Raw genomic sequence first — 25,311 nt, 5'->3', positions numbered from 1 at the left:
AGCGTGGCCAGCAGGTCAAGACAGGGGATTCTGCCCCTCTGCTCTGCTCTGGTGAGATCCCCCTGGAAGTCCTGCGTCCAGCTCCGGAGCCCTCAGCACACGCAGGACATCGCAAATCTGTGGAGAGGGACCCAGGTGTCCTGGTGGACGACAGGTTGACCATGAGCCAGCAGTGTGCTCTGGCTGCCAAGAAAGCTAATGGGATCCTGGGATGCATCAAGAGGAGTGTGGCCAGTAGGTTGAGGGACGTTATCTTTCCCCTCTACACTGCCCTAGTGAGGCCCCATCTGGAGTACTGTGTCCAGTTCTGGGGTCCCCAGTTCAAGAAAGAAGAGGAGCTACTGGAGAGAGTCCAAAGGAGGGCTACGAGGATGATGAGGGGACTGGAGCATCTCTCCTATGAGGAAAGGCTGAGGGAGCTGGGCTTGTTCAGCCTGAAGAAGAGAAGGCTGAGAGGGGACCTTATAAATGCTTATAAATATCTCAAGGGTGGGTGTCCGGAGGATGGGGCCAGACTCTTTTCAGTGGTGCCCAGCGACAGGACAAGGGGCAATGGGAACAAACTGAAGCAGAGGAAGTTCTGTGACGGAGCACTGGAACAGGCTGCCCAGAGAGGTTGTGGAGTCTCCTCCTCTGGAGATATTCAAGACCCGCCTGGACAAGGTCCTGTGCAGCCTGCTGTAGGTGACCCTGCTTCGGCAGCACACTTGGAGTAGATGACCCACAGAGGTCCCTTCCAACCCCGAACATTCTGTGATTCTGTGAGCTGTTGGAGCAGGTCCAGAGGAGGCCACAGCAAAGATCTGAGGGCTGGAACCCCTCTACTGGGAGGACAGGCTGGGAGAGTTGGGGCTGTTCAGCCTGGAGAAGAGAAGGCTGCAGGGAGACCTTAGAGCAGCCTGCCGTTACCTGAAGGGGACTTATAGGAAAGAGCAAGGCCTGTTGGGATAGGACAAGGAGAAAAGGTTTTAAACTAAGGGAGGGTAGATTTAGACTGGATATAAGGAAGAAATTTTTTACAATGTGGTTGGTGAAACCCTGGCCCAGATTGCCCAGAGAGGTGGTCGAAGCCCCATCACTGGAAACATTCAAGTCCAGGCTGGATGCGGCTCTGAGTAACCTGATCCAGGTGAAGACGTCCCTGCTCACTGCAGGGGTGTTGGGCTAGGTGGCCTCTAAAGGTCTCTTCCAACCCAAACAACAAAAGCAAATAAACCCCACAAAGTCATATTATTTGAAAAAACAAAATGATTGGGTAGTAAAATACTCATTTTTCTTTTTTTCTTTATCCAAAGACTATCTATTTTTACAATATTTCCTCCGGTAGAGGAAGCAGAATCCCTCTTAAAACACATATACCTCAAATGCAGTGTGCTACTTAGAAATATTCCTTCCATATGTGTCTCTGTACTCGGAAGACTTTCCTAGAAGAAGAGAACATCACACCGGCTAATATTAGATATCAAAATTTAGTGGGTGCATTGCCATATGACAGTTCTGAATATGGGAAATCAGTATCTTGCCACGAGAGTACCAGAGTTACCAAAAGCATGAAGGGTACAATGTCTGTAGAATTTACTTGGTGATTATGGGCTACTTATACCACAATAGTTAATCCTTTTACAGAAAACTACTAACTTCAACTTAAAAGTATTATTTCACTGCCTACTGCTAGCAAGTAGCCACCTACATAACTAATTTCATGAGCAGAAAATATCACACTTCAAACCAGAGGGTAATGCTTTACAGATGCTAAAATGGTATGGCACCCATGCATCTATATGTCCAAGGAATACAGGTAGTGCTAGCAGGAAAAAAACAAGGATGCAAAATTATATTCTAAGAATCAAGCAAAAGACAGCATTTAGATTTACAAAAAAATTTCTCTTATTGAACTAGATGAGACCACTATACTACAGAGTCTTAATACTTCTCTTAGAATTTCATATAACTGCAGTAAGAAGTCCTCCACAAAGAACATACGGCCATGATTTAATCATTTACTGTAACACTAATCCAGAAACTTCAGTGATCTGCATTTGGTCTCTTCAGAGGCACGTAAGAGCTCCAATCTTCTCAGCCAAGCTTTCATTTTAAATGCATTTAATCCAAACTGGAGGACTGGTTTTCTAACATGTTTTTCTGAGCACTGCAGATAACCAGCGCTACATTAACCAGACATAAAAGCAGGTTAAACCAGCACAAATGTAGTTCTGTTAACCCTAGTTTCTCTTGTCACAAGGAGTCATGAACTAAACGAAGAGAAATAAAAAGGGACCTTTTCACTATTATGAGGAGTCATTCACAAACTCAGTTTTTAAATCTTGACGTAAAGCAAGCTCACAGAACGTGCGCTGAACATCCACTAATACAGCAACATTAATCACCAGAGCACAAAGTTGGAAAGTAAGCTACTTTAAGCTGTGCAAAACAGCCTACCATTCCTAACTCTGCCTTCTGTATTCTGTTTTCTTTCATCTGCTTGAGCAGCATACAAAAACACTAAGAAACTTTATTCCACACAATATAGGAGAACCTAATCTGACTATGGCTTATTACATTCTCTACAACTGTTTACAAAAACTGCAACAGATAAACTGCTATGATTCACAGATGGGACTGTGACCTGAAATCTCAGTGAAGAAATGCATTCCAGCTAGTGGATGTTATATCTTCCTCTACACTCATACTCATTTTTCTGAACTGAAGCAGCAAAATTGTATTGGAAAAGGAAGATTCTCTTTTTTCCATTTCTCAGTTGAGGAAACTGAGAACATATAGCAAAACCTCTGTCTAAAACTAACAGAGATAAGCAAGATGAGAATAACTAGAATTGAACTAGATAGATTCCAACTGTATTTTTGTTTCTGTTGCAACACTTGATTATCTTCATAGGCACCTTGATTTCCTGAATGTAATATTCAACAAATTAATTGATAATACTTCTTTCCAGCCCAGGGTTGTCTTCCATTGAAGACTTTTGTCTTCAAGATGCTTCAAGAGCTGTGCTTTCACGTCTATCAGGTTTAGCTCTTTCTCTGTACTCAAACTAGATCAGAAAACTTAACAGAGAAGAAAAAAATTAATTCCTCTTCCCCCAAAGTCAGTTTTTACTGACCATCATCCTAGTAAGAAAACTGAACAGATCAGATCCAATGGTCATGGTAAGGCTGGAAAAAGGCCTGCCATCTACCTACAAATTAGGAAACTGGTCTGGGAAATAAAAAATGTTTGCTTTTATGCCATACCTCCTCATGCATCCTCATTCCAAATATGGCACATGCAAAAACAGAGCCCATGTGCCAGGCTAGAAATATCTGCTTGTCACGATTCTGTGATTTGAAATAGATAATGATTTTATTCGTGTCCTTGCCTCTCCCTGAGGATAAACAGAATCCAAAAATACTGCACCTGCAGTTCTTGATTCCATCCAGTACTTACATTTGATCAAAGTGCCGTTGATCAAAGCCAAGTCTTATTCTTTTTGTGCCTTACTTAAAATGGCCTGCCAACAATCAGTTTGGATGCTAAATAGGGGGCACTGAGGACAAAAATGACAGTATTTGCTTTATCACACTTTTTTTTTCCCTGTTGTTTTTCTTGTTCTCCTGTTAGCAGTGTGGCATCTCTAAAATAGTTGAGAACAGCCAGAATTTTAAGTAGAATAAGCCTCTAAACTACCTCATCTTTTCATAAAGCTTTCCACTGGTAGCCAATAACTCCATCCGCATGATACAAAGGCCCACACTACATGAATTGCTTTGAGCTCCACTTCTTTCTCTCCTTTCTCTTCTTTCTCCCACTTTCTTTCTTTGCAGTAAGAAGTATGTAGGTTATGCAAATTCATAGTTTGGAAGGGCAGACCTTGCAGTAAATATAAGCTAACAATGGCGGACATAGCAGCTCTGTCTCTCTTCATGACACACCACTGCCTGATGAAGGATCCAAAGAATGACAAAATTTACCGCTGCAGTATTTCAATTACTTCAGTGACTCATGCCTGGCACCTGCAGACACCCTTAGACTAATGGTAACACTCAAATAAACTATAGAAATAAGCAGCCATACTTTGAACTTTTTGCTTAAAATTTTGATTAAATAAAATAATTCTTGCCTTACTGCATCTACGACTTGTCAAAAGAGAAAACTTTCTGGTCAGTGCTAGGAATTTAAAAGAGCTCTGGTTCATTATATTCAGAGACCTCCGGTTCATTTCTGATTCCTCCTATATGTGGCGGTTCCGCTAGCATATCTGAAAACATTTTCGGCCCGTCATATTCACAACTGCTGTTAGCTTTCAGATATGTTATTAACTCAGCTACTGCAGTCTAAATCAAAGAGCTTAAATTGTCAAGAATGCATTTAATTTTCAATTCTTTTTTTAAGGAAGTACCTTCCTAACTTGTCTTATTCATTAATATACAGAACACTTATTAAAAGAAATAGGGAGTGTTACGTTTTTCCATTTGCATGAGGGATGAAATTACTTTCCCCCTCTTCCCATGCTGAGAAAATGATAAAGCTGCCAACTCTCTGCATTATCTTGCTGCTTACTAATACAAAGTAATTAATGAATTCAGAGTTCCACAGTTGGAGATAGATGAAGTGAATATTCAAATATCGACCAGCTACAATTGCATTCCTGTCCCAAAATGCCTCCAATCTATCCCCACAGCATGGGAAAGCTTTTTGGATCTGTGAGGAGCATGTCTTCCCCATCCCTTAAACACAGAAGGAGAATTATACACGCAAGACACCTGCACGTGATGATTTTTTCACACACGGCCCTTCAGATCAGAGGAGAAGGGCTGTATTTTGCTCACTTCAGCAAAGACTACCCCACATATAAAATCAGACAGCAGTTTGCTGGTCAGTGGCACGGAAAACAGATTTTATTAAAAGAAGGCACCAGGAGAACTGATTAATCAGCCATGACTGGATGATTATATGGGAGTTAATAGGCTCATGATGCAATTTAGCTGGAACTCTGTCTAACTGATGGGCATCCACAGACAGCATTTTCCTGAAAAATGAAGTCGTCAAATACTGGAGTAGAGGTTGTGAAATTAAATTTATTCATATTACAGAAACAGTTTAGCTTAGAATGCACACACAACATGTGCAAGCAAATGCTTTCATTGTCTTAATAAGGTCTGACATGGATTTGTGAGTGCGCAAATCTTAAACAACTCCTAGCCTTAATTACAATGCTTTACCATGATATAACTGAGACTTTTAAACCAAAGTTAATGGAGGCATTTGTTTTGTGGCTATTTCCTCTTGCTGTCCAGGAATTACTTCTGACTGTATTTCAGTTCTTTTCTAATTTAATTGGACTGGGGCAGCAGGGAGAAACAGACACCTGTCTTTTATTGCTGTACTTTAAAATCAGCGCAAAAATCAGTGTCAGGTTTATATTAGAAAGATAATTAATTCAATGCATACCACTCTATTTATTAAAGCCAGCTAAACTATGAATAGGGGCACAGAAGTTGGTTACACCAAGCTGCAAAACAGATGAAACTTTTAGCTAAGCATTTTCTCACAGATTGAAGTCTTCACTTAGACATCAGTGAATGTTCTGCGTTTGTATCACTCCCTTCAATCATCACTTTCCTGATCTCATTTTCAGGAAACTCTTTCCAAATCCCAACTACAGTAGGGTTCCTTCACACTTGGCTCTCCGAATCTGACTTCTTGGTAAGTCTCATCTTGCCCGCAGTCTGAACTGATGCAATACGCCAAAAGAAAAAACAGGAAAGTGATGGAAATTAAAAATCCATCCAGATTTAAGAAGAAAAAGCACTGAGAGTTCCCTTCATGAAATGCAGTTAAGACTATAAAAAGGAGATGGCTATGAACCAAAAATTCCTAACTGCTTTAAAAAACATGCAGAATAACCATGAGATAACGAATTTAGAAAATGCTTCCTACTGTCTTGTACTCAAACCACCAGCTACCGTTGCAGCCTCCAAATCCTCAGGAGATGTGCATTTCAAGTTACAGGGAAAGTCACTAAACACTGCCCTACCCATGAAAGGTTTCAAACAGTGACCTGTGGTAAAAGACAGTCTGAACAAGACAACTGATGCTAAGGGGAAAGAAGAAAGAAGAAGAAAACCCCAATCGAGGTCAGAAATGCTTTCTTAAATGTTTTAGCATATAAACAAGAGAATTTTTGTACTTTACTGATAAACTGTATCAAGCAGAAATGATAACATCTTATTGTGAAGATCAACAAATCAGTTTATTCCATTAATCTCTTGCTTGAGCTTTTAAATATCCTAAAGAGATCTCTGTATTATAGTACTATTGCAATACTCAGAGTCGCAAGAAGCACTGGAATCTCACACTTCCTGCAGTAATAGCATACAAGGATGATTGCTATATGTTATTTTCCTCAGTGGAGAAACACTATAAAAAGGCTGTGTACTGCCAGGTCTTGATATAGAGAACATAGGGCTACAACAGTGAGTCAAACAAGCGGGTTAGCTGTAGCATTCACTGTCTGAAATCTGTACCAAAAGATTCAACGGAATGTGTTAGCACCTTCCAGTACACAATCATGACATCATCAATTTACAGGTCTTACATGCTTCGCTGTGAAACAACAGGACTATTTTTCCTATCTGAACATAAGTCCAAATAAGAAGAGCTCACATCAAGTTCTGTAAGTTTGGTTCATGGCATATTCCTCCCAGATTAGCAGAAACATTGAGAACATTTTCCTTGACCTTACAAAATTTGAGTGAAACTACAGAATGTTCATCACTCCCCAACAACAGAGTAAGTTACCTGAAGAAGAAAAAAAAAAATATATTCAGCATCATGTCACAATATTTAGTGAACCACCAAAGTAATCAGAGACAACAATACTCCTGATCTGAAACGAATGATTCTCAGTACCAAGCTACTCATATTATTGCGTTTAAATCCTTGATTTCTGTGTAAAAAGCGCTATCCAAAACACTGCATTTACAACTAGAGGAGAGGAAAAAATAATTTAAAAAAGTAAATTCACTGTGGACAAAGAATTTAAGCATTAAGTCAGTTTCCCTCAAATTTTCACTGGGAAACTCAAATGGCAGAATTTCAAAAACCTACAAAACACCATTCCTAGAAAAAAAAACAAAACCAAGAAACTACAGTAAAGTCTCTCACCTATATACTTTAGATAGTTCCAGGACGTAGGAAAATTGATCTGCTAAATATTCAGTTCAAGATTTGTTGACTCCAGTTTCAAGACAAATTGGGAAAGAACTCAGCATTTGCACCCTGTGGGATCACCACAGAAAGAGAATTGTGGTCTTCCTTCCAGGCAGAGGCAAATGCTGCCCAGCTAATGTGTTCCTCTGAAGATGTCCAAATCCACCAAGTTCCTTCTTTAAAATGAAGGCTTTGTATTTCACTAAGTAATGTACTTAAAAAAGTAGGCACTTGTGGCTGAAGGGACAGAATAAGAAATCTCACCTGAAATTCCCTGGAAGAGCCAAAGGATTCATCAGTTACCGGCACTATTACGATTCGGACAAATGCACAATTTCTTTTGAAGAAAGAGAGCTATACACAGTAAACGGCTTCTAAGCTAACAAACCAACACCACCTGGAAATGGAATTTTACAGAAAGAGCAAAAACGCACAAATACCAGTTAACTAAAATAGCCTGCTGCTAAATGACCTACATATACTCTAGGTTACGTGAATTTACCACATTAAATAATCACCACTAAAAAAATTGTGAAAAAACAGGATTTCCAAATTTGTCCCTTTCCTGCTGCTCTGTACGCACCACTATCTTCTGTGACTCACCCGATATTTTTTAAATAGAAACTTCCTTCCAGAAAAGCAAGTGTTCTGCATATTTATCAACAGACTGTCGGCTACCAAAGGCTGCTTCGGGGGTGGAAGCTGCATGTGCTGCCATAATTACAAGCACATTCCACAGCATCAGCATTATTTGCACGAGCAAGCATTAACTCCGAAAATGATGCACAGGACTTCATAGCCCAAATGAATGATGACACCAGCCAGTCAAACAGAAGTCAGGTGGACTGCCAGCAGCCTGTCCAAGTGCCCCTTGCTCTTCTCATGTTTCTCTACTTTGCTCTATTTCAAAGTACGCTGCTTCCATAAACTAAAGAAGTGAGCTTTTACTTCCATCACATGAAAAAGGAAAACAAAGTCTTATCTATTTATGCACAGAGAGAATGACAACTATTTGGAGGACTAAAGGGCACCTAACTGTCTAACCAGCAGACACTGGAAAAGGCTGCAGCCTAGGCAAAAAGAGGAGACTGCTGGGGAAAGGGGGAACAATCTTCAGAGCTCAGCAACCATCACGTGTTTGTCAAAAAGCTACTTATGGACCAAGATCAAAGGCCTTACAAAAGCAACAAATGAGGGGATAACACCTCCCCTTCTCACTTACCATGTTGACAGTACTCTAAAAGCCCAGGTTTCAATTTTAATTTGAAAACTTAGCAAGGCCTGTTGTAACAGGACAAGGAGTAATGGTTTTAAACTAAGGGAGGGTAGATTTAGACTGGATCTAAGGAAGAAATTTCTTACAATGAGGGTGATGAAACACTGGAACAGGTTTCCAGAGAGGTGGTCGATGGCCCATCCCTGGAAACATTCAAGGGCAGGTTGGACATGCTCAATGAAGGGGGCTTGGGCTAGATGACCTCTGAAGGTCCCCTCCAACCCAAAGCATTCTATGATTCTACAGCTAATGGACAGATATCTACAAAGAGCTCAGGAAGAGTCAAAAAGAGCATACTCCCTTTTTTTAACCTAAACGTTTGTATGTGAGTGTATATACATATATATTTAACAGGCATGTTTTTGAAGGGGAAGGACTCCGTCCAGACTGCCTGCAGGAACTCAGCAAGAGCCTCTACTGCAGCCTAGATCTGACACACACCCCAAAATGGAGCCTGCTGGTGTGGGACCTGCTGCCCATCACAGAGACAAAAGGCAGCTCCTTTTGAGGAGGCTGAGGGGGGACCTTACTGATCTCTACAACTACCTGAAAGGAGGTTGTAGTGAGGCGGGTGTTGGTCTCTTCTCCCAAGTAACCAGCGATAGGATGACAGGCAATGGCCTCAAGTTGCATCAGAGGAGGTTCAGGATATTAGGAAAAATGCCTTTACTGAAAGAGTGGTCAGGCACTGGATCAGGCTGCCCAGGGAGGTGGTGGAGTCCCCATCCTTGGAGGTGTTCAAAAAACGTGTAGATGTGGTACTTCAGGATATGGTTTAGTAGGAATGGTGGTGTTGGGCGGATGGTTGGACTCGATGATCTTAGAGGTCTTTTCCAACCTATGATTCTATGTTTCTTCTTCCCAGCCAGGGCTGCCCAGGGCCTGCAGTTCTGCCCCTTACTGGGACAAGGCCCTGCCCACAGAATGGCAGCTCAAACGCTCAAAACTAAAATCCAGGTCTAGGAAAGGCAGAGGGATCCTGATGCATGCTGAGGGGAGATCTCGGTTTATAGTTCCCATCGAATTTTGAGCTCATCCCAAGCCCTGCAACCCTTCTGCTCTGAGGTGGAAGATCCTGCCATTCAAAAAGGTAAGATGGTGTCCCTGTGAAGAGCAGGGGTTCACAACCTTGGCTGTGCTCAGGTCCGAGCCCAGGCTATAGATGATGCACCTGGGGCCCAGAGGCAGAATCTCACCTCTGCAGAGCTGCTCCCTGTTCTCAGCCTTGCTCGGTTCACTTACACCCCTGGTCTGAAACCCCTTCTTTTCTTCCACTTTCCTTCCCTCCATCCCCAACTCAAGAGGTGTTGCCATCCTCGTAAGTTAGTTAAAAATGGTAATTCTCTATGATAAGCAAGAAACAAGAAACAAATATGCCTTTTAACTTTAGACCTGGAGTAGTGCAACTCTCACACTACAGGAGTACTTAAATGCTTAAAACAGACCAACACATTCACCTGCTTGGAAGGCACTGGTTTTATCATTGTTACTGAAACAAAACATGTCACAGCTCTCCAGCATGACCTCCCAAAACCAGAAACCATACCTTCTCAGTGAATCAACACTACCACAGTCACTAAGGAATGGCTGCACATCAAAAGAAATAATTTTTCTACATACAAATAGCTGTTAGGTGTGAAACAGCAAAATGACAGGTCCGGTGAGAACAGGTGTTAAGATACTGCAGATTCACTCAGTGATGTAGCTACCTTGGATTTAAATTTCTTATTGCCATGGGGAGATGCAGTTACATACATGGAAACTGGAAATCCACCTGTTCAGCAACAATGTTCAGTGACAACCATCAGTGACAACCATCAGGAGACCATGGACATTCATCACACACCCTGACACACCACACAAGCAATACCGAGATGAACCTTGTTCCTCCCCAGCTATGTGTGCAAACATTGTACTGAATACTGATAAAACAAAGTCTTCTAAAGACATAATGATTAAATGCCATCAATTTTATGATGTTCACTACTGTAATGTTAATCTCACAAGTATTAATTCAATTTTCACAATACCCCAGATGACATAGCAACACATTTAAAGAATCTAAAGCATGGAACCATTAAAATCAAAGTATACACAAACCAGGGGGTTCACTTTAACATGCCTAGAACCCGATTTCTAACATTATTTTACATTTTATGTGTAACTTGCATCAGCTACAGCCCTCAAGACCTGCACAAATCAGTCCTGAGGTATGAAGACATACAAGAACAGAAGAAATACAACTACCAGTCACTGCTTAGCTTACAGATTATAACTGTTTAGCTAGTCTGACCTGGTCTACAATCTTTGAGTTAACGGCTTTGGAGAACCATCTAGCAGCATTAAGAAAATGAGTGGTTTAAGAGACTATCTCAGCTTTACATAGGATTGTGTAGCAAAACTGACACTCTTCAGCATTCTAGAATAGTCTTTGAATGTGAAGATTTGGGGCTCTTTATTTGTCCTTTATTTTGCCTAAATACCATTTAGTACACCATTTCCAACCACTGCAACAAACAAGTTGTGTGGTTCTAAAGACAAATTTAAATGTATCATCACCAATTTATCTGTGCTTAATTTTGATTTAAAAAAATAAAATATAAAACAAAAAGTCTAACTCTTCCAGGACTTAGCAGGGAATCTCTACTGCATGGCATCCTTTGTGATGACTAGCTATAGGTTATAGATGGCAAGAGGATAATACCTATGGGATTGCCCGGTAAAAAGCAGAGAAACAGACAATCCCCTTATTTTGCCATCCAAGATAAAAGCCCCACAGTACACCTCAAGTTCCCCCTCCTAATCTCTCTGCCAATATTTCTCAGCTGCCCTCACGGCAGCTCATCACATCAAAGTGCCAGTTTCAGTGGCTTCCACACCCGTCACTCTCAGCCGGTAACTTTCTGTCCAGCTCTTCTCAGCTTCTTTCCCAGGACCACACAGAATCCAAACCAATGCTTGTTTTAATCCTTGCGCCTAGTCCGCTTTGGAGCCGTGCAAAGCTGCAATCTCAGGGAAAGGTTAGGTCATCTTCACCGCCTCCCCCTCAAACACACAGCTTTTCCACTCCACTTCAATGGTAGGATTGAACTGGCTCTGGTTCTCACTGTGTTCAAACCCACTGCAAAAGTGACTGAGTATTCCCAAACCATTATTTTGTACATCAGTTTTCTGCTTTCAGGACGAGTGTCCAGCTTAGATGGGTTTGCAACAGACCCAAAAATATCAGACAGAAGTCTGCTTCCAGCTCTGAACCTCGATCTCCATGAGAACGGTACAAGTGCAACTCTCAGAGCCGATCTGAGAAACTCCAGCACATTCATTTAGCATGGTCTTCCTGCTGCATTTGTTATAAGTGCTTAAATGTCTTTATTGAGAAACAAAAAGTGAAATAAGATCCTCTGTCTTTTTTTTTCCTCCAACCCCCCCCACCCCATGTAAGACTATTCCCCAGGAGTTGGTAGTGGCGTTGACAGCGTTTCACATCTTCATTACCAACCAGGAGAATGGAACAGAGCTTCCGAGCACAGAAAATCTCCATGGCATACAAAGGTAGAAAAGCACAGCTGCTGTGCAAACACTGGGGGAAAAAATGCAGAAAACCACACATGGCAGTGTTCAGTAGACAACATGGCAACTCAGATCAGTTTGCAGGAAACTAACAAAGGAGTTAACCCTACATTTGATTTTGCATAAAAGTAAAAAAACTTCAAGCATATTTTGGCAAATTGGAACCATTTTTTTTCCTGTTACTTTACATGTTGTATAGGAAGACAAAGAGCAAAGAAGACTTCATGTTTACTCAGAGTTTTTCATTCAGAAAGTAAAGAATACAGTGTGATTTCCTGAATAAGAGCTTAAAATCATCTCATTACAAATGCTACAGAGCCCTACACTATCCTGATGTATTCTAGTACATAGTAAATGGTGTCATTCAAAATACAGAAATTGTAACTACATATATATATTCCCTTTCTTGCTACAGATGACACACAAAGAAATCCTTACTTGCTTCAGTAGTACATTTTTTCCAGCAAGCAAACAAAAAGCTGACACTTGATGTGAAAGGCCACAGAAGCAACTGGGAGAAATCCACCTGGTTCCACAGAGGATAAGTGAGCTTGGTACATCCACTGCAAGAGTCATTAAAACCCAATTCCAGTAGAAGCACATTACACTCCAAGTGCAGCTGATTTTACTACCAAGTAATTCATGGAGCATGAAGCCTAGCCATTAGCAGAGGAATTGAACTTTCCACCCACTTTGTTGATAAAATTGAAAAAAGAAAAAAAAAAACCCAGACAAAAAAACCCCCTAAAAACCCAAACAAACCACACCATAGCAGTCTCATACTCTTCTACGTATACCTGAACAAAAAACAGCCCATGCACACACCTCCTGTTGGCAGAACAAAGCACAGAGCAGCAAACAGGAGCTCCAGAAGCTCTCAGCAGAATTTACTCCTCTTACTCTACACCCTCCCAATTAAATGAGATATTGCCGTGGCTGGATGACACAACAATAAAATTGGCATGGCTTGGCACCCACTCGTCTTCTGGTAGACCAGAGTCAAAAAGAATGCTTTACTACTGCTGACAGAAAGAATTAAAGCTGCTGTGAAACACAGTTTACCAAGAGTTCTCAATCACTCCAATGAAAAGGTGCAGTTAAGAACAATCCTCTGCATGGGATATAACATCTCTCATCCACGCAAAGACACACACCACACTGTCAGGTGAAAGCAAGTCACATACCACATGTATTTATGTGTGTCATATGTTCATACATATACATATATATATACACAAATATCTATATCTCATCTATTCACCAGCATACGGCATGTAACATACAATCAAGAGTCTTCAAATTTCAGTGGCCTTATTTATGATAATTATTATTAAGGACTACAAAAGACATCAAAAGGCAAGAGAATAGTACGTTATTTATATCATGAGACTGCTGGACATATTTCAGAAAACCCAAGCCAAGCAAGTGTAACGCAAGGAATCATAAGCTCTTACTCGTTTCAAAAGAAAATCAGGTTTTTGTTCTAGCCAATATAAAAGATATATGACTCTGTGCTTATTCGCTTACAGTAAAATGTCCTTTAAATGCCAAGCTAATTTAATTTCCTGTACCTAGTCACTGTACCCAAAAGGTTTTTTTGATCTCTTTGAAGTAATAAATGCATTAGAAGCTAGCCAACTGTTATACAAATACAGATAGTAGTGGTGTTTTGAATCCTCAAATTCTGCCTTTTGAAAAAAATTATTTATATTGGAGCATATAAAAAAAAACAACTTCGAAATACATTTCAGGTAAGAGTTAGTCGCAATAGCCTTTATGAAGGTTACCTCACACTTCATTTAATTTGCACAGCCTCTTGCCAAATTTTCATTTTTATAGCTATTTTTTATGCAGTGTTTCCTTGAGGGTGATTTCAAAAAACTTTCAAACAAAGTCTACATCATTTGCTGAGGTAACTTAGGCTAAGAAAATCCATGATGTTTTTCCATGTCAAATACATCTAGATACCTTTTCTTTCGGCAGCTCTAGATATGTCACACAATAGAACAGCAACTTCACGGAGAATTTTGTAGAATCTGGAAAACTCACACGTATGTCACCAACAGAGGCTTAAAGTAGGTAAGTTTGTTCGAGAGTATGCATGCTGGCCCTGAATTTGGCCAAGAAACTGGTAATAACCAGCATCATCACCTGCTTTGCCTACTATATATCATGGCTGAAATCTGCACGCTGGATCTAGAAGTACCAGTCATTATAAGATCATTTATGAAACTTCAGTATCAACAAGACACAAAATACTGAAAATAAGAATTAAGTCAGTCAAGACAGGCTAAGTAGGACACAGGGAAAGCATTTTCCTTGTCATAAAAGGTGAGACTGGTAATAGTGCACAGGTCTGTTGTCTAACTTTCATGAAAAAGGTGTTTAAAACTCAAAACTGAAAGAAGCCACAAAATTACAAATCCCCTCCTCACACCTGAAACTTGGCAACTTCCATCCTGTGTACCTGTGGCACCTCTTCTGAGCAAGAGACAGCAGTGCCAAAGGTACACCAACACTTGAGCAGTTCATGGTAATGTCAAACAGCCAACTCTGCATTCCTCTTCTCTTGTACAGATGTAAAGTTAGGTCCCTTTCTCCTATCACATCTGGAAGAAACATAACTCTCTCCCCAGTTTCTAATATGCTCAGAAATCTCAGCACTTACTGAATAAAAGAGTACCAATGTATAGCTGACCAGGTTTCATTTCCTAGGAAAATCAGGGAAAATTTCCAGGAACTGATTTGATTACGGCATTTCAGCACTTTCACAAGAAGAAAGTACTAAATGTTAGAGCTCTGGAATATAGTAAAGGCAGATTTGATTAAAAAAAAAAAGAAAAGAAAAACCAACACCAAAAAAAACCCCATTAAATAATCAGAGTAAAAAGAATCTGAAGCAAAACACAGTTACAACATCTTATGGTGACCATTCCTAAATTATTCCAGAAAGCTGTGGATTCGCTTTCTCAGGATCATTCAGTCTGACAAGCTTCAGTGAAAAACAAGGCATTGGGCTCCAAAGAGGGCTTGCTGGAAAAATTTGACGACCAGGCTAAGAACAGATGACCCGAAGGCTTTTTCTGGTCTTAAATGCTTTATAAAAACCTTTCCATTTTTGTATTTAACCTGCTTTTCCAATAATAAAAAGTTGAACTCAAAAACCAAGTTGTCCTGCTTTCGGCTGGAACAGGGTTAATTTTCCTCTCAGTAGCTGCTGTGTTTTGGATTTAGCACCAGAAGAGTGTTGATAACATTGAGTTTTCAGGTGTTGCTGTGAAATCAAGGACTTTTTTCCAGTTTCTTATATTCAGCTAATGAGCAGGGGTGCAGGAGCTGGGATGGAGCACAGCCAGGCGGCTGGCCCAAGCTGGCCCATGGAAATATTCCATACCATGGACGTCATGCTCAGTTTATCAAGAGGGGCTGGCCAGGGGGCAGGAGTACGCTCTTCTCTTTTCCAGGAGTTCAAAGCCTCTCTTGTCCGGTAGTTTGAACCCTTCTGGGAGTTAGGTGGGGCTTTTTCAGGAGTTTTGTGAAATTCTGAAAAACCCGCAAGTTCAGGGTTCCGCGATTGCTGATCAGGGACTGACTGCGAATCAGTCATTGGGTGGTGGTGAAAACTGTGCTGTATATAGTCTGCTTTGTGTATTCATTATCATTATTATTATCAATATTTTTAGTAGTAGTATTATTAGTACTTCCTTTGTTGTCTTATTAAACTGTCTTTATCTCAGCCTATGAGTTTCCCCTTTTCTCCATTTCTCCTCCTCATCCCACTGTGGGAGGAAGCGGAAGGGTGAGCGAGTGGCTGTCTAGGGCTAAACTGCCAGCTGCTGGGTTAAACTTTGACACAAATCAAAATAATTATAAACTAACACCCAGGCTGTAGGCCCTTCTAGGACAGAGCAGCTATAATTCTGCTTGCCTAAGAGACCAGAGCCCAGGTTCTGGGCACGCATTAAATGACAGTCTTCATTTATGTAATTATTTGCTATTCTCTTTCCACAGGATTCCTGCCGTTTTCTGCAGACAGGATGTTTTTTTCTGGTGGGTGAAGTAACAATAAAAGTAGTACCCGCCTAGCAGTGAACTCAAGTTCCCCAAAAAATCAAAAATTTAACTGTTTAAAATGAAAAGTGTAAATAATGCTGCCTAAGCAAACAAAACAGGTTGTGGTTTTATTTTTTTAAACAAAAAGCATATAATCAAGCTATGAATTTCAATGTTTTAATAAACTGCCAGAGCTAAGCACAGTATTTTAGAGGGAAATGATAAAACCTCTGAGCACAAAATAACAACTCAGTGCCTAGGGCTAGAAGAAACAGAGCACTACACACACTCTTTCTTATGAAATTTCACTCATTTTCCACTGTTACCTCTGATACTAGCATTTAGATCACTAATCTCATGAAGTATGGAAATTCTCATTTTGGGATTCTTGCACAAAAAAGGTAAGCATTTCTTGCAGAGGTAGTCTTGCACATTTAATAAATATTACTTGAGAACTAGAATTAAAGCCAGTTTGTGCACATAGTTATTATTTCTTAAGCACAAGGAAAGCTGTTTATTGTTCTGACTCGTCAGCATGAGATTTCGTTCACATTACTCAGCCATTTCATTACTGCTGTCTTACCTGTTATATAAGAAGAATACTTATTATATAAACACAGCATTCAAGAGATTACACACCACAAAAAGTCAAGAAGCACAAGGAGACCACTTTTAAACACAGCAGCCTTAGTGATTTTGACTGTAATGAAAAGAAATTGAGGACTGACAAGACCTCCCTTTGCAGGATTCTTTCTGTCAGAAAGCTAAGGTCATACTGAATCCAGTTTATGGTAACAAACTTTCAAGAAATTGCTATACTTTCTTCTCCTAAATTCAAGAAAACACTGTTATTTTAAATAAAAAATTGATGCTGCTCCAGGAAGATGTAGTGCTTCAGATGTATGCACAAAATTACCTCTTCCCATAAAACTTAAAGCAACCACATCAGTCATTAAATGCAAAACTGACATCTTCTAACAGTTACTTCAAACAAATATGAGGCTGCCTACCTAAGCACCTACCCTATGATAAACACCTACAAACACAAAGGAAAACTCTGAATATTTTTCATAGAAACTACATATAGATACCAAATGTCAGTTCTGTTAATTTAACAGCAAGTACATATTCAGTCATTCTAATATCATCATTATTCCTGGCTTCCAGAAACTTACTAGGAAGAAAAATAATGACACTGACAACAATGTAACTGTGTTCATTTACAACCTACTATCTTCAAGATTATTCTTTTCTAATATCAATACATCAGTATGCAAGAGACACACAAGCAAGTTCCTAATGCATTTTCACAGAAGCCAGGAAAAACCTGCAGTAATAATACATTCATTATTCAGCGAACACCAGCTGTCTGGGTTGGTAGAGCTGCAGCTCTGTATCTTCTGCTAGTGTTGGGATTTAACAGGTGTTGAGAGCATAACGAACTACTCTGTAAACACGTAAAAACCACATCATGACCACACTCAGAGACGTGACTTTATGTTTCTTGTGAGTATCTCAGAAGACCTGGGAGTACAGAGCACTGTACATCAGCACAACTGCCGCCCCTTTTCTTTAGGCACGGATACGAATGCCCAGAACTCTGACCTTCATGGTTATGCACAGAAAACATCACTAATTGTTTCCAGGAAATATCAGATTACCATCAAACATGGTTCTTCCAGCCTGGAGTATGGAGGTCCTATCAGTCCCTGTGCCCTACAAAAGTCGTCTTCTTTTTCTGCTCGCACCTAGCGCAGGAAATAGTCCAGAACTAGTGCAAACGTTCTGCCTGAGCCCTCTGCAAAGCCCTCTTTAGCCTGCCCTCTTCCCAGCAGAATCCCTGAGCTCACATTTTCTAATCATTCTGCAGAGAACTTGGTTCTTTATCCTGTGTTCTCTGGATGTGATCTCTGTATTAATAGTAAACATTCACTTAACGGTTGGCCCCAAGACTCTGCTAAAGACAGCCCAGCAGAAAATTCTCCAATTAACGTTCTCATTTAAAAAGAGTTTCAACACTTCATATTCAAAAACTTAAAGTTTTTTCATTTACTCTATTCTGCCCTATAGCATTACTTTAGCAAGCACCCCCTTACAGTTTCTTTAGCTCCTGCTCCTGCCCACATCTGGTGGGAACAAACATCAAGAAAACTGTTGCTCCACACATGTGGCTGTACACCCTTATCACCGCACATCCTTGGGTTTGGTCTGTGATTTTTGACATTATGCCTGTATGTGCCTGTTGATTTTTTTTTTTCCCCCTGTGGATTTGCTTGCTCTTGGTTTCAGTATTTACAAACTAAGGGAAGTGGAGTCCCTGTTCAGAAGAATGGATATGCCTACTCTGGTACCACCACCCCTCTCAGATGTGCTTTTCATTCTCTCACTGTTGGAGTTAGTCCTTGGAACAAATTCTCACTGACAGCACACACTTTCGATCATCCATGGGACTGCTCCTGGACTTCACTTCCCAAATACCATTTTCAATCTCATTACCTGGCACTTTATGGGACTGACTACTCTATGTTAAAGTTTGCCTTCTAAAGACATGCCCAGAAATATGAGAGGCATGCTTCTCTCCTGCCAGCCTTCTTGAGTGACTTATGGTTAACCTCTACTTCTCTTTTACCTGTAAAACTCCCAGGCCTACAGTCACTCTTCCACACTTACAGTTTATAGGATTTGAGCTGGAGCATGGCATCCAAATTAACCCTACACTCAACTACATCATAACAAACCAAATTATTAACACAGCAGAGAACATAAATGACCCTACTATGATTTATTTGTAAATATCTATTTTCTAGCTAAACAATTCCTTCATCTTGCAGACTGCAAAAATGTGTTAGTTTCCATATTTCTTGTCCACCGAGACTCAGTAACATTCTATTTCCAGCTCTAAAGGTGAGTTATAGGACATTCTAGCTCTGGCCACACAGAATAATTTCATTATTTCCAGAGAAAAACAGCACACATCCAAGTCATTTTAAGATTACTTGATAGTCTCACTTGAGTCAGAAATCTTCAGAATGCTTAGCTGTTCTGAAGAAGTGATCAAGCTTTACATTTCACATTATGAGATCTCAAATTAAAACATTCTTGTAGCTCTATGCTGACTCACAGCACATTGAAACGGTTGGGAATTTACAACTCTGGCAAGCTTCAGTGAAAGCTGCAAGTGATCAGAATTTCTCAGAAATCAGACCATTCCTGTAGCAAAGGAGAAAAATTAAACTTAAGGAATTCATGATGCTATAAGCTTGTGCCAGTCACTAAATCTGTGGTACAGCACGAAAAACCCTGTTGTATTTTGCAAGATGAAAAAAGCGAATATTTAATAACTCACCCCTTCTGCCTTTTCTTCTGTGTTAGCCAGCATTTCCTGGAGGGCCCGCACTGACAGAGACTGCTCCAGCACAAAGGTGCAGATGGACAAATCAGGTGGGACATTCTAGGTGAAAGAAAAACACAAGATCACATTAGTGACAGATTTGCTGAACAGTGCTTTCCAGTGCTCCTGTCTTCCCTCACTTCCCATGGATCTGAAAGATCTACCATGTCCTTGAGGCTATGAAAGTCATCCACGTACTGGGCTGCAACACTTAAGACAGCAAGCAAAGGGAAGTGATTCTCCCCCTCTGCTCAGCACTTGAAGGCGACACTTGGGGTACTGGGTCCCATTTGGGGCCTTTCAAAAAAAGAGCGAAACCAACAGACTGCATTAAGTTCAGCAGAGGACCACCCGTCATTGCCAGGGCTGGTGCACTCACCCTGCGGGGCTGGGGGAGCGGAGCTCCATCAGCCTGGATGGAGGAGAGGGGGGGTGTTATGGTTCTCTTTACCAATCTACTGGTGATTACAGGGAAAACAGAGCCAGACACTTCTTGGAGGTGCTCCTTGAAAGGAACAGGAGCAGCAATAGAAGTTGTACCAAAGAAAATTACAATTAGATATTAGGGAGAAAAATTCACCCTGGGAGTAGAAAACACTGCCAAAGGCTGCCAAGCAAAGCGGGGAAATCTCTGCTCAGACACTAGCATATGGAACACGTGTCTTAGACATAATGATCAGACTGTGGGGGGAATAAAATCCAGTCTTTAGGCTACTGGTAGCAGCCAGACCTCATCCTTATGATGGTCTTCAGGTCAAGATGTATTTTCTGTAGCAGAAACATAAGGTGCTGAGTGCCAAGGCCAAGCCAGTAGCTTCTCAGCCTTGCAGAGCAGTATGCTTCACTGTACTCTGTTCTAACTGGGATAAAACTAGAGAGTCGTATAAAACTTTTCATGACTGAAAAAAAAAAAAAAAAATCACTGAGCTATCGAAAAGCTAATTTTCCAGACTATCATAAAAAATGGTAATAAAATTGAAACAGGTATGTAATAGCAATGTCTAACATAAAATAACAAAGTAAAATTAGACTTTCTGTGGGGATCTTTTCTTCTGTTAACAGAAGAATATGTAACTCCTACACACCTTTCCTTGCCTCAACTACTTCTTTCATGTTCCTTCTCTTTTCCTTTTCATGTTAGTTGCACATTTTAGTTTAGGAATACTTCTACTGACTGTTGGAAATCTTATTTTACACCATGAATTCTTTTACTGCTAAAGCTGTAAAACTGCACATTAATTCAAACTGTGTACACTTAAAAAAACAAACACCAAATTGTAGAAGGTAGTTGCAAAACCATTTCATTCCCTCTTTTTCAAAAGTTAATTTACTCAGAATACCTCACATTCTTAATAGCTTCTTAAATTTCTGTTCATCATTCCTAACTTAACAGTAATTCAAGTCTGTTTGTTCACTTACAGATGTTTCATTACCTTCCTCCATTTGTATTTCAATAAAATTAATGTAAAATGATATTTTAAAATTAAAGTTTTGGCCAGATCAAAAAGCATTAAACAGCATCCTCTTTTGCATGGGATTTTGACTTATCTATGCAATGATACTTCGGCATAAAATATTTTTAAGCTAACTCTAAAAGAGTCAGACCTCTACTTGTCAGTACTCACGTTACTATTTTTCTTTTGCAGTTACTCAGACACTGCAACAGTCCCTTCCATGTTAGCATCAGGCCAAACAACTAACTATATTCTCTTCAAAACATCCTTGTAATGTAAAGCACTATCATAAGCCCCTATTTTACAAGGCAGGAAAGACAGCGCCACAAAGATCATGGGTTGCAAGGTGTTGTTTCTGCTCAGGAAACACGAGTGCGGTTTTCCATTCTAGGAAGCCTCAGAGAAGTGAACTGCCCGACCGCCCAGCTCGCCCTCCGTGCTCCCCAGCGAAGACAGTGACAAACAAGAGTCTGAACAAACAGAAACAGCTGCTCCTTACACTGTGCTCAGAAATGAGCCAAGGCTACATTTTCTGTATCTGTTGGTTATAAGCAAACATATATAAGCAAACAAAGTCTCCATAACAATGTTCCTTCTGTTATTACTCTTATTTAAAGCAAGATTTTTGCTGGCAGAATGTGTGTTTCATACAATTTTGTGACCTAATGAATTTTTTTACTACAAGACCTACCCTACAGGTTACGCACTCTAAAATATGGAAAATCCTTCATTTCACACAGTGATCAAGCCAACATAACTAGGACACTTCTCCATCAATTCCATTCTCCTTTATGTTCCAGACAGCCACAAGCATTTTTGTCCTTTCCTTTTAAAACTGAGGGCTGAAGTCCCACCGACCATTTTTCAGCTATTCTCACAGCAGGTGAGCAAGGCACCCTTGGAGTAGCCAGACAGTAATAACGGAGAGCTGTACGAGATCATCTGGCTTTAACTAAGTGAAAGAGGCATCATCTTCTCACAGTGCAGCAAAATGTTAGAACCAGTTTCTTTTCCTCAAGACAAAGGGGAGAGCCCATTATCCCGCCTCATCTCTGCGGCATGAATGCCTAGACACTCGGTGGCCCTCGGAGAGCAATGCGTGTCCCCGAGGAGCTGAAGGAAGATGCATCCACCGAGGCCTGTGGTGAGCGTGTGAATCGAACTCCTCCTCCCCAGCAATTTCTCACCCAGATCTGCTCTGCTGAAGATCCAACACTCATGGTTCCATACCGTGTACAACAGTCAGGGCACGGACATACATGGGACAAATGTAGAACTGCCAACGTATTTAGATCCGACAGCTACAGCTCTCCTCACCCCTATACAGCCCATTTTAATGTCGATGCTTTTAGAACTCTGGATTTAGAAGTCAAGGCTTCAGGCCGGCATATGGACACAGATTGCGGGTTCCCACTCCCAACAGCCCCTTCCAAAATACAATAACTCCAGGTTATTATAAACCTCGTTTTAAATATAATAAAAATTTACTGACAGTGCATTTTCCATCACTTCAAAGCATAAAATAAAATGAGAAAGGAAAAACAGAGTCTTTGTCAGCTCTCTGATTGTCTGTATGTGAGGTAATATGAGAGATAAGGTAGGTAGAGAAGGAATATGAGAAATAAAGGTACTCTGTGTCATATGGCAGCTTAACACTCCCTATTAAAAAAATATGTTCATGCATAAGAAGATGTCTGCAATACGTCTGGACATGTTTGAAAGATGTGTAGAGGTAGCACATAGGGACATGGTTTAGTGGTGGACTTGGCAGTGCTAGGTTCACGGCTGGACTCAACAACCTTAAAGGTCTTTTCCAGCCTAAATGATTCTGTCAAATTACGTAGTAGTTTTTAGTGCCCAGTCTGGAAAGTGACCACATATTCCAGGGGCTGCAATAAGAATCTGTAGCAATCAGTTTGCTGTATCAGGCTTATCTGAGGACAGGTCAAATGTGCAGGCAGGTATTTTAGTGATTGCTTTGCTAGACTACAAATACACTACTAAATAATAAAGAATTTTAAAGAAAATATTTTGCTACATGTCTAACAACCACGCACCAATGCACTTTTAATAGGTACCAAAACAACTTGTAACTCAATGGAAATTTTCAGTGGTTTAATGATAATAATAAATCCTTAATTTGAGAGCAGAACACAATTTATACACCCAAAATATGATCAGTGCTCGAAAGCAGATCTCTCAAGAGCCATAAATAACCATGTTGGTAATCCTCAAGCTTCATTTTCACGAATGTTTTATTGTATTCATCTTTGCTGCAGTAACTTCTAAAGTAAGGCATAGAACAACAGTTCATATTCCAAATTGGTTTTCTTGTTTTGTTTTGTGACAGAATATGTAACGAAGTCCTTGGATAGTCTGGGGAATCTGTATCGCTTATCTTTGATCCAAAAGATCACAGGAAAATTCTGATAAACAATGGTAGTATTCAAAACAACTACTTTTCAATTTATTTTTGGCACATATGCAAAATCAATCATATTTTAATCATTTTTAACATAAAATATACCTGGTGACTTAAAAAGTAAAAAGTATCAGCTCCAGTATTCCTCAGAGCTTAAAACATTACTGCTTTCCTCTGCTAGTTCTTGTTTACAAGATTTATCTTATTGTCAACTATTTGTCTAGGCAATTTAGTCATAATATGCAAGTAGCTTGTTAAAAAATAGATTATAAAACAAATAAACTAGAAATTGCATACTAAATTTCAAAAGGAGATTCAGTGCTACTAGGAGAAAAATAATAAATAACTATTAACTTTTTCCATTAATCCTTCATCATTATTTGTAACAGCACCTACAGTCAGCAAAATTAGACAAATTAATGTAATTCTCACCTGCAATTTTTAAGGTATATATATTACTGGAGTAATTGCTGGATTATTTAGAAAATGTGATAATTCTTTATTCTTCCTGCCATTTTAAACTAAATTTATTGTGTACACTAATTTTCTGTAGTAATATTTGCATAGTAAATTATGCTTTACTCTGTGGGAGGCAGATCTGCAAATTAGATAATCATACCCTTTATTAAAAAGGTGTTTTGAGCAAAGCTTTTGAAATGCTATTTAAGAATATCTCTAACTCTAGTCCAACTCACAAATGAATCGTGGATACTGGATGTACTTCAGTTTTTACTGAACTATTATTTACAAGCATATCGTGCTCCAGCGCGATGACACTGAAAGCAAGAGGCTGAGATGCAAACCTCAGTCCTGCTGTCATTACTCTGATCACACAGTGCTAACAAGCCACAATAACATACAACTGGCTCATAAAACATGATGTGTATAATCCTGCGAATGTAAACGGAACTTCTGCCTCTTCTAAATATTAGTACAAGACTGAAGAATAATAAATCACATCAGCAAATGCAACTCTGTTTCTAAGAATAAGTAGATTTAGCTCAGCTTTATTTCTCTTCCTAGCTATTTGCAAACTTCCTAGTTGTTTTCCTAGGCTCGTGGATATTTTTATTTCTCTGCTAACCAAATTCCCTGTGAAATGGACTTGCAGGTATTTCATCTCTAACTGTATACTAAATATTCACACATCAGTGCCTAAAAATAAGACTTAGGTAAGCAGCCTGGTTTAGAAAGCATCCACAGTTTGTACCATTGCCAAAACATCAGATGTGGGTGTCTGTAACTTTAAAAAGTAGCAAATTTATTAGATGCCTAACTTTAAGAATCTAAGTAGGAGGATTCAAAAAAAATAATTTTAGTACATTTTAGAATTTAAGCAAAACTTCTGTACACCTATTTGTGGGAGAAGCCTGCAAGAAACTGAACCCATCACTTATTTTCAAGTTATGTTTAAATTTATACCTCTCAGTCTTTTTGGCAGTCTTCTCTGCTTAAATCAGGTTCTGTCTCGTGACAGAACACTCAGTCTTACAAAATAAAAACACCCATTTCTAGGACTCTATATGGAAGGCACAGTTTTCCATGTTTTCAAGGTTGTCATCAAAAAGATGGACCCAGTACAGAAATGCAAGGCTCTGACGACAAGCCCTGTCAGCAAAACAGGATGAATCATATTCACCAAATCCCAAAACAGAAAAGACAGAATGAATTATGAGTCCTACAGTTTCAGCTCTAGAAGAGAGGACCTTTCAATAACAGTGTCAAGCTCCTGCATGTTGATCATTAGCAGACCATGAAGGTTGCCTGGCCACCTCCGACAAAAACTTGCTTTCAGCTGCTTATGACTATTTCAGTCTGAAACCATCGCTTTCTGTACAAAGCATCTGCAAAAGACTGAGCATTTATAGGCTATTCCATCCGAAACAGCTGTTTCCATCAAAAGCAGAAAAGTTTTTGATATTCAAAACTTTTTATGGTA

The 25,311-nt window shown here is 39.9% G+C and overlaps 1 protein-coding gene across 9 annotated transcripts in view; it reads right to left on the bottom strand.

The window, feature by feature from the left end:
• Nucleotides 1-25,311, bottom strand: part of RYR2 (ryanodine receptor 2) — a 449,014-nt gene that overhangs the window by 288,028 nt on the left and 135,675 nt on the right. For all 9 annotated transcript variants that reach the window (XM_075412466.1, XM_075412469.1, XM_075412474.1 and 6 more), the window contains exon 3: nucleotides 19,452-19,556. In XM_075412466.1, the coding sequence (XP_075268581.1) occupies nucleotides 19,452-19,556 (105 nt within the window). The remainder of the gene's footprint in view (nucleotides 1-19,451; nucleotides 19,557-25,311) is intronic.

The sequence above is a fragment of the Opisthocomus hoazin genome, chromosome 2 (genome assembly GCF_030867145.1).
Source record: "Opisthocomus hoazin isolate bOpiHoa1 chromosome 2, bOpiHoa1.hap1, whole genome shotgun sequence".
Taxonomy (NCBI): Eukaryota; Metazoa; Chordata; class Aves; order Opisthocomiformes; family Opisthocomidae; genus Opisthocomus; species Opisthocomus hoazin.
Note: the sequence above shows the minus strand (reverse complement) of the source record. Positions and strands in the feature narration are given on the sequence as shown.